At 41.4% G+C, this 10,460-nt stretch overlaps 1 protein-coding gene across 1 annotated transcript; it reads right to left on the bottom strand.

The window, feature by feature from the left end:
• Positions 1–1,269: 1,269 nt before the first annotated feature.
• slc25a28 (solute carrier family 25 member 28) lies at positions 1,270–7,760 on the bottom strand. Its single transcript, XM_068722509.1, has 4 exons — positions 7,233–7,760; positions 4,660–4,888; positions 3,821–3,877; positions 1,270–3,351 (listed from the first exon to the last, which is right to left on the bottom strand). The coding sequence occupies exons 1-4, from the start codon at positions 7,575–7,577 to the stop codon at positions 2,777–2,779; spliced, it is 1,206 nt and encodes a 401-aa protein (XP_068578610.1). The 5' UTR covers positions 7,578–7,760; the 3' UTR covers positions 1,270–2,776.
• Between the last annotated feature and the right edge of the window lie 2,700 nt (positions 7,761–10,460).

Genomic DNA, 10,460 nt, shown 5'->3' with positions numbered 1-10,460 from the left:
GGCAAGCTTCTGTAGTATCAGTAGAGGAAAGAGAGACACAAATACACCAAACATGACAGGCCACACATACTGTACATGCATAGATAGTGGGAGAGAGAGCGACAGACACGGTTCATTAACACTCCCTGTTTGAACAGGTGTCTGTCTGACAGGGTGTGAGTGTGTGTGTCTGTGTGTGTAAAGGCTGAGGTGGTGGAGCTGTCACTCCTCACCACACTTTGTAAAAGCAGTAAACTTTCTGCTCTGAAACTGATGCGTCCACAGATTCTAACTAAAGGATTTTGATGCTGGTGTTTAAATTGAAAACATATTTTCCTTACATAAAACAATCATCAGTTAATCGGTTCTCAACTTCAGCCTGGTGCAGTCGGCCAACCCTGTCATACGCAGTTGATTTCTATTTCCAGACATCATCACACGAGTAGTTATGAAATGTCATTTTGTACAAAGATGAAAACATGAATGCAATATTCTAAGGATGATACTTTCAAATGTGACTGGTCAAATGATGTCGTGGACTCATAGTATCGACAGGTGATGGAGGTAAATTCAGTAAATGCATGTATCATATTTGTGTCCACATGCATTTCAACCTTTCTTTTAGCATGGATCATGAATTTATAATCATGACAGTTAGAGTCCGTACAGTTTTTTTTAGAGAAATGCATGACTCAAACACAATTTTTATTACAATTCCAATCACCTCTGATGCTTCTCTAATCTCACAAAGTCTAAAAGCTCCTACAGTACAGAGGCCTGCTAGCTCCAGATGTCATGACAGAATGACTTGGCACTAATGAAGTTTTTCAATATCCAATCTATCTTTCACTCCATTATTTACTTTCTAGGGTTATCAAAGTTTACTTTATCACGCATCATTTGCTGAAATCCAAAGCTTCACTCCTCTGTCTGTTTGTGTGCAGACTATGCGTCCACAAGTTCAAATTGTGTTTTCAGTCTTCAGGGTCAAAGTTGAAAACTGCACCTGTGTTCAAGACTAAACAACTGTACCTGCCTCAAACTAAATATAAATACCTGAAAACAGACAAACTCACCATGTGTTCCTGGCAGTACAGATGTGGCTTAGGGCATCCATCCTGTTGGTTTCCATTCGCCAGGAAAACAAAGACTTAAGAACCTTTATACACACCCAGATTATGACCATATGGACTTGTTGTTTCTGCAATGACCGGTGAATAGGTACAAATTGTCTCGGCCATCTTCCCAGAGCAAAGTATTCAGAGACACTTAAAGAAATCAAAACATGGCTCCCATCATTTATGAGCGGTGAGTAGAGCCCCACTGCTCAGTCTTTATTCAACGAGTGCAATTCAGTGTCAGAAACAATCAGACATCAATCAATAAGAACGACAGCTTCCATTTAAGTGTACTCAATGAGGGTAAAGATACATATCTTGTGGTATACTGAACTCCTTTTGGGCACAGTACAATGAACACAACCGTTGCTGTCAAGCACAGATATTGAAAGTCAGTAGTTCACGAGCTGAAAACGGGCTGATAGCTTCAGTTAATGCACAGAAATGGCCGTTTTAATGCTGCCCTGGTTTGGTCTGCCAAACATGTACACAAGGCATTAATGGTGTGTATTTGGATGATCCAAGGGTGGATTAAAGGGGGGGGGGGGGGGGGGGGAGAATAAAGGGAACGTTTAAAGCAATTAATTTGCTGGAAATAAAATACAATTTAAAGAATCAAAATCATTAAAAATAAATTAAACACACTCATCAGATACCCAAGAGCTACTGAATATTGTATTCTCTGCCCAATTACATTATAAGGACCAATCTTGGACTTTGACATTTGAAAGAGGGAAAAATACGATCATTATTCCTTTAACTGCCAATAGCAAAAGAAAAAAGGGAAGAATAGTCTTCTTTTGTTAAATAATTAATTGAAATCATCAAATACTACTGGACTACATTTACAGTTTTAATGATTTCATTGATTTCAATTACTCAAGATATAAAAGATGGTCTTATCTTTTGCCGTGTTGGAAGGGTTTCATTGCACCTCAACAGAGGTATCTGGAAACTGATCCATGCCAGGAATTAATGTGTGCAACAACAAAATGTTGTCAGCCATAGTTAATTTGCTTTTGATTCTAAATATGTTAAATGCTATTAAATTGGATCAAACCGAAGATAAATTTTATAAAAGACGGAATGCCTGTGTGTAGCCCAAACTAGTAAGTGAACCTGTCTTGGATTACTGAAAGAAGAGTATGTGATATATTAAAAAAGGGCATATTGATTAATCCAGAGAGGGTTCCTGATCAGGAGACAGTTTTAATGTTAAACTCAAGGCTTGGATGGGTGGAAAAAACTGGTCCTAGGACAGCAAAGCTTATGAATCTGCAAGAGAGTTAACAAAGTAACACTACTGCCCTCTGCTGACTACCTTTCCAACTCAAAACTTGTGCGTTCTTGACATTTATCCTCAGCTCGGACAAATGTAGTGGTCACTAGAATAGCTTGAAAGAATAAATCTTGAAAGATTAACCACTTCTATAACACTGTGTAAATATTTTTTTTAGAGGAGAGAAACAACATAACTCAAACCACACCTAGTCTTGAATTATCTTGGCAGAAATGTAACTGCTCAAACCGTCTTTGAAGAGGTCTTTCTTATCTGCTCTGTCTGAAAAGCATGGGACAACTGAGGTGGATTTTAGTCAGATTCTATGTGCGTATTGACTTCATCTTCTCCTCACAGGGAGGCCAGAACATTATTAGAGGAGAATGAACCAAGGAAAAATCTAGATCTCAGCCTCCATGTGCTGCGTTTTCCTCTTGTTGTGCTGGTGCTTGGTGAGTCCATACTTGAAGAACTCATAGACCGACCAGCTGATGGCTGTGGAGGGCATCTGGTAGATGATCCTCGCCTGGACTCCCTTGAAGAAGCCCTTCAGGCCGCCCAGCCTGTAAACAGTCCTGAAGGCGTGGGCCAGGCCTGAGATGTGTCTGTGGGCTCCTGGGCCTTGGCTCTGACCCGGGCCTTGGCCAGAAGACAGGGAGCTGAGGGCTAGAGACTCCTGGGTGTTGAGCAGGGTCTTGCAGACGTCCAGAGGCGTGGTGGTCGCAGCCGCGATGGCACCAGCCAAAGCTCCGGACAACATGTGGGATGAGGGATTGTATTGTCTGTGGGGGTTGAGCAGCTCCTGAAGATACTCATAGGTCATGAAGTGGAGCGCCTGGAAGGGCACGTTCATGGTGAGCTGGGTGGTGTAGCTGCGGTAGAACGCAGCGGGGCCCTCTTTCTGCCACACGGCGCGTACACAGTCCATCACGCCGCGGTAAGGCGAATTATACATCTGCATGCGCTGCTTCACAACTAGGGACAGACGGGTAGATGTATTGATGGAGGGGAAGGGTGTCCAGGGTTGGCAGAACGAAGATGGCAAAGATAGAAAAAGAAAGGAAGTAGTGAGCTAATGCCTACTGTAAATTAGTGCCTAAAGTATATGAAGTTTCAATAAACACACAGAGATATAGTGTGTCACTTTAAGAGCATTTGCTCAGACAGCTGCCCCCCATCTAACAGCTGCACACAAGGACTCTGACCAGTGTCCTTCTACTGAAATGTTTGGGCAGGTGGACTAGAGGCAGCTGTGAAAGTCAACATGTGAGACTGCAGGGTTAAGGCCAACATGTGAAGATGGTTGGCCCAGCCGTGGCACCTGGAAGTGTCTTCACTGAACTGTCTGTATGTACTTTTGTTTTGAGAGAGAAAACATTGTAATAACCGTTGTAATTCTGGAGTGAAAGGCAAATGGCGCCGTACTGTAAAATGTTGCCCTTACCTTCAGTTGGGTTCATGACTGCATCGTGAAGCAGTGTGGCCACACACCCAGCTGTTCCTGAAACAAATACACACCGGGAATTACTACACATTGAGATAATCACGGAGAATACAGAAGCAAAATAGAGGAGACTACACTGCCGTAAAGAGAGATAGAAATGAGAAGCTTTTCCTGCATTATTCCTAAAAGCTGCAGATGTCATGCTCAAAACAAGATATCTTAGCAGAACTGGTGCATATTCAGCAATTTGCACAGGCGTAAACTAGAGAACAGCCTGACGGATATCAGGTGGCCAAACCTGAGCAAAGAGAGACACCTGGTGGACAAGGCAGTTCATTGCTCTTTCGAGAGATAAAAACAAAACCCAAAAAGCTTTAAAAAGACGGGACCAACAGAGGAGAGAAGATGAGATGGGAGAAAGAGGACTTACCCAGCCTCCCACTAAACTGGAAAAGAAGGAAGAGGGAGAGAGAGTAGGGAGAACAAGGAATAAGGAAATGGTTGACATTCAGAACACGGTGTGCAAATTGAATCTTTGGTTCAATCTCTTTCTATTTTGTAGCCAAGATGACAACAGATCAGCAGCTGATCCTGGCACTTCCTTACAATGTACTGGAGCTATGAAAAGGCTCTATTCAATTTGACGGCCTGCCAGGGTTTTTTAGAACTGGTTGGGGCATGTCTGCCGTATACACGGATTAGGCCGAGTCAGGAGCTTTATAGAGATCCCACTGAAGGCACCGGGCATTAGGGTTCTCAAAGTTAAGATAGCCATACACGATCTGTACATCTACGGTACATGTCATGGTTAATGTGTGTATGTGCATTTTTTATGGTACCATTAGCCAAATGACTGTTAGCCCCTGGGTGAATGACATCACTTAGAGTCTTTTTGAGTTTCTCATAGCTGGCAAAATAGAGGGCATGGGCAGGTCCTGCCCCAACTGCGGTTGCATTCAGCCCTCTCATTGGTCGCCAGACTCCCTCTGTGGCAACAATTCGACGAAGAGCATCCATCACGTTCCTGTAGCGGGCTGCGGGGTCGGGCTGGAGGCTCTGCATGCGTGTCTGCAAAGAGTAAAAAAGGTGTAATGTAGCAAAGTTAAAAGTCAACAGTGGGCTCTCTTCCCATCCACCAGGGCTAGGTATTAAGTTTAGGAATATGTTCACTGAATTTGATACAAATATAATGTAATTCATCATTAAGTCTTACCATATGTCTTCCTAATATTGCCAAGAATAGCACAGCAATGAAAAGAGTCCTGAATACATTGCAGTGTGAATAAGGGGTCAAATAAGGGAAATTCAGCATTGTGTGCGGTGTACATGGATAATTGAATAGAAGGAAGTATGGCGTTACAACTCCACGCTCACAAGGGGACATAAGCTGACTTCCTGTAAGCCTCTTTTGCCACTGACCCTGAGGCACACCTTTCTCTCTTCCTCTTAAAAAATACACACACACACACACACACACACACACACAGAGAGAGATTAATGATAAGATCATAAAAACATACCCGAGAGGATAAGTGCAAGGGATCAGCGTTTCAGACACCTGCTATTTGGTTTTTCTGAGAGGGTTGCTGGGGTTACACTGGGTGAGCGCGTCTGTCTCTGAGGAACTGGCAGCAACACAATCTCTGAATACCAAGCGTCTGTGTATGTGCATGCAGGTAGTGCTCTATCAAAGCCGTGGCCTCATGTCACTCTATACTACAGCTGTGTAATGCAGGAGCTAGCTAACAGCGGTACGAGTATATGCATATCTCGTTGCATGACGGCAAAGAAAAGAGAATGTTATTGAAATACCGGCTTCCTTACTAATTGGTGCCCCCAACAAATACATGCATGGACGTCTTGCATGTAACAGCTATTGGTCAGATGTGTTTACCTATGGTATGTTTGCACATCTGGAAAGCAATGACCTTTGTGCTTAATGCCAAACACCGCAACTATCACTATTTTGGAGGAAGCACTGCATTCTTCTTAGTTTCTTTCAATGACATTCAATACAATTGAAATTCCAGTCGTGTGCTTTGTACAATATAACTCTGGCAGACTTACAAATGCAACACGCTTTCTGAAATCCACAACCAATTACTGGGATTTAGGAAACATTTAGTGCAAATGACAGCCTATTCTAAACTATAATTACACAACAATCTCTTAAGTGAGAGGCTTATCGTACAGGAGGAAAAGGCTTTGTTTTGTGTAGGGGGAAACAGCTATAAATAGCAAACCTAAATAAAAAAAAGGAATATGTTCAGATGCATCTCCTATAATGTTTTTTTTCTGTTTCCTGCAAAAATCATTTCCTCTGCATCAATGTGTGGCTGTTTATGAGCAGTAGACTACATTCTGCTGAGTCACAATGCCTCACTGCTTGCTGGGAAAGATGTGTAGCAGACACTGTGTACATGAGAGGGTTCTGTAAACCTTTGTCTAGGTTCAGTTAGACTACAGGTGTAAGAGACATTGATGATGTACAGCTTTACAGTCTGACATTGACAGCTGACTATACTAAGCTCATCGCCTCATCTCAACCCTTTGCCTGTGTTATACGATCACTGCTGCACACTGCCCATTCAGCTGAGTAACCTCCTGGAGCAATAGGTCGTGCCTCTATAGCCGTGTTAACGTTGAAAACTAAATGAACTCACACAAAGAAGACCACATGATATGAACTGTCCCTGTAAAGTTGCATGACTCGCATGTGATCAAAAGACCTTTGCAAATAATTAGTTATAGTGTGTTAAGCAGTAAGCCTGTTCTCACAAGTGTATACAACTAACAAACTGTGTTTTGGCAAAGTAGCAACAAATGCTGGACTTGAAGGGCCAAATGGTCTCAAAACTCTTTCGGTGTGTCTTGTCTAGTGGCAGGCTAATATTTAACCATTTTTGTAAACAGCGACTATGGCGTTGGTCTCCCTGAACTAAAAGTGATAACTTGTTCCTCTTATCAATGCTACTTGAAATAGTTACTTAACTAACGGAGTTGCTTACACATAGCATACACATTAATTACCTACGCACTATCCGTTGAGGCTTTGACAGCAGATTGATTTGAGGACGTTAGTTTCACGTAAAATGACTAAACGGGCTCCTACGTTTGACCCAGCTACATGCTGGCATAACCGTCGCCAGCAGCTAACGTTAGTCGCGCTTAACGTATAATAGCATGCTAGCACGTTAGCTAGCAGGGATGTGGACCGCTAACTGCGCCGGCTGACCTTGTCACAGCCGTCATCTCTGCAGTGTGTTTAGGTTAGCGAGCAAGCTAATGCGCTATGCTAACAAACACGTTGGCTGCACGATTAACACACGCAGAAACACAACAGACACCCGAGAGCACTGAGCATGTATACAAGGGCCATGGATTCAGCTTGTTAGCCACTGAGCAACGCTACCTTGACACAGTCGATGGGGAACATGAGGCAATGCTCCATGATCCCGGCCACGGCTCCAGCCAACATGTGGGTGCTAGTGGAAGCTCCCTGTGGCAAACCCTCATAGTCTGGTTCAGTGTCCTCTGGTTGTGCATCTTGTGCACTGCGGATGAAATCAACAGTCTGTAGCTCCGTTTCCCCTCCGATCCGGGGTGTCAGGCTCCCCACGATACTTTCCGAAACTCCCCAGAATCTGCCCCCCAGCCATCGAACTTCTGCCCCGGCAGATGCACCAGCAACCCCGGGATCATTGCCTGTAGTCTCCGCTGTCATCCGACGCCTCCTCACAAATCCATCTGCTTCCATGAGAAACCAGGTAAAAAAGTATTTAGGCAAGCAGACACTGCGTCTTGTGGGTGATTTCAGTCCTAAAGTTTCACATTCCCGTGGGGTGGTATCACAGCGTCCTGCCTGCTACACCATTCCCTCCCCGCCTCTTTACTTCCCAGCCAGGGCCAAGCAAGGGAGGCCGTGGCGGACAAATACACACAGAGTTGCACAACAGGCCGCGATGAGGAAATGATCTCTGATTGGTTACTACAGCGAAGTCCTACTTCCGCTATTGGGTGACAGACGTGTCACTCATGATTGAACCCTGTGGCGTGAAAGTTGACATGGAGTAGTGCTACACGTTGAGTACATCTGTGAAAGCTATCATACCTGTAGGTCACTGCAGGTCATTCTACAAGCCTGCAGTTAAATTTGTTTACACTTGAGTTGTCACTTAGTACTGCTCTTCTAGTCTCATTCACAGTGTTGTGAACCGCTGCTTTTAAGCCATCGTTAAATATCTCTGAAACTCACATTATTAGTTCACATAATGGAGCCCCCAAGAAACCCAAACGAAAATCTCTGCACAAGAAAATGTAATTTGCATCAGCATGTGTAACTTATTATTAAGAAATGTGAGTGACCACAGAAACTGTTTGATATACATGATTTACTTTTGTTCATAGCCAACTTGACAGGCCACAGCCTCTTGATCAGTTGTTTAATCCATGATTTCTTCAACTGATGAATGTGCTATTTATTGGCAAAATCAAGCTATATAAACATTTGAATAACAACAGCTGTGATGCTAGTTTGGAGTTGCATTTCTGTCTCTGATTCGGCCCACTGATTTTCACACCAACAATATTTCTCATCCTGTTTTCCTCTATCAGTGATATTTTAACTGGTTTGCTTATTTTGGCACAACAAAACTTCAAATGTGCATTTTTTTATTTTATTTTTACAAATATAGAGTAATAATTTGTTCAGAATAAGAAAAATAATGATTCCAGTTATTGAGCTTCTACCTTCTTAATTCTTTATTGTCTATATATACATATGTATATGTATGTATATATACATATATATACACACACACACATATATATATATACACACACACACACACACACACACACACACACACACACACACACATTCATATATACATGTGTATATATATACATATATATATACACACATATATACTGTATATGTATATATATATACTGTATATATATATATATTATACATATATGTACCATTTTTTATTTTTTTTCTGATGACATAATGTATGAGTAGGCTAACTTATGCCACATCAAGTGAAAAACATTATATGTAAAGATATGATTAAACAAATGGCACGTAATGTTCGACTTGACAATCTTAGTATCACAATAAAATATAATGATCTGGTTTGGATCAGTGTAGGGCTGCATCCTTACAATTACTTTCATTATCATTTTATCTGTTAATATGTTTTTGATCAAGGGTTTGGACTATAAAATCTAAGTAAAAGGCCCATCACCAATGAACCAGCAATTTTGGGGAATTCTATTTGCTTGATAAATTACTTAAAAAATGTATGAATTTTCAAAATTGTTGGCAATTCATTTTCTGTTTCAACACAGTCTTCACAATGCATTATTAGACAGACATTTCTCCACATCACACTGAAAAGTATGAGCATTAAACATGGATGAATTTAGACTTTTTCTAGTGCTGCAGACCAAGTACTATTACATATGGACACATCATTCTCACAAGCACATCACAACTAAAACCATTTTCTCTTATTTGTAATTAACCTTTTTCTTCAAGAAACATGACATAGTCAATTTTTGAAAGTCTGTACAGTGTCTCACCAAGACACTCACCAACTTTTCCCCCACCTTTTATGATCTGCTGTCAGAATCAGAATCAGAATCAGAATCAGCTTTATTGGCCATGTATGCGTACGCATAGAATTTGACTCCGGTTTACACATTGCTCTCAACGTACATACATGGAATATACAATAAACAAGGACATTAAAGACAACAAAGTAGAACAGAGAAACTAAGCATACACATTTAAATACTATGTACAATATAAATATATATCAAATAATATATATGAACATAAAGAACAACAACAATGACAATGGATTTGGGATATTAGCAAATGAGACAGTAGCTTATATTTAATATGTTGAAAACTCCAGGGGTTACATCTTCACCAGTGAACCTCTCTGTCTGGAAAAGAAAGATTTTTTTATTTTATTTTCTTCAGAAAATGAGGTAATTGTGTTTTGGTGCGGCACTGTTATAACATAATTTAATTTTCTCCTTTATTGCCTGGGAGAGCCTTCAAGGGTTGTAGTGTTGAATTTCTGCCGACAAAGGGAAATGAAGTGTTAATTTCTGCTTACAAGAACAAAATCTCCTGCTTCTGATCTAGTTATGGTTGATTGGCTGCTGTCCGCAGACGTTCCTTAAAGGAAAACCAAGCAGACAGCATATCAGGATAATTTCTCTTCCCTGAAACTAATGCTACTCTAATACACCAAGGGAGAGGTCTGTTAGGTCTAGCAGGAAACTCTAGATCAACGTAACACCTCATTTTATTCCCTCTGCCAAGAGAGTGCACGATCTATACAGGCCTCAGGAATTATTTTACACTGTCTAAGCAAAACATAGTCAAAAATCCACATTATATGGACGAGATGAGAAGATAACTGGATCCTGTTCTGCTGTGTTTGGTCGTTTTTGTACCAATTAATACCTTCTTTCCTTAGATCCCAATAGTCAAGCTCCTTCTCTGTATACTCCCTGGACTGCTGCTCAGGCCCACAGATGATCTATGGCCTCTTATCTCATTAATGCATACTAAGTGAACCACTAGGCCAATATGACATCTTCAAAAGCAGCACTAAGAAAC

Source organism: Cebidichthys violaceus, unplaced genomic scaffold, assembly GCF_023349555.1.
Source record: "Cebidichthys violaceus isolate CVI_PGR_0920_01 unplaced genomic scaffold, fCebVio1.0.p SCAF_10, whole genome shotgun sequence".
In the NCBI taxonomy this organism is placed as follows: domain Eukaryota; kingdom Metazoa; phylum Chordata; class Actinopteri; order Perciformes; family Stichaeidae; genus Cebidichthys; species Cebidichthys violaceus.
The sequence above is the reverse complement of the archived record's forward strand: the minus strand, read 5'-3'. Positions and strand labels throughout refer to the sequence as shown.

What these genes read in the sequence shown, in the direction of transcription:
- slc25a28 (XM_068722509.1), bottom strand. Translation starts at nt 7,577, where the DNA reads ATGGAAGCAGATGGATTTGTGAGGAGGCGTCGGATGACAGCGGAGACT. An exon ending in TCCCCATCGACTGTGTCAAG is followed by an intron (nt 4,889 to 7,232) that starts GTAGCGTTGCTC and finishes TACTCTTTGCAG; the next exon opens with ACACGCATGCAGAGCCTCCA. An exon ending in TAACAGTCATTTGGCTAATG is followed by an intron (nt 3,878 to 4,659) that starts GTACCATAAAAA and finishes TATTTGTTTCAG; the next exon opens with GAACAGCTGGGTGTGTGGCC.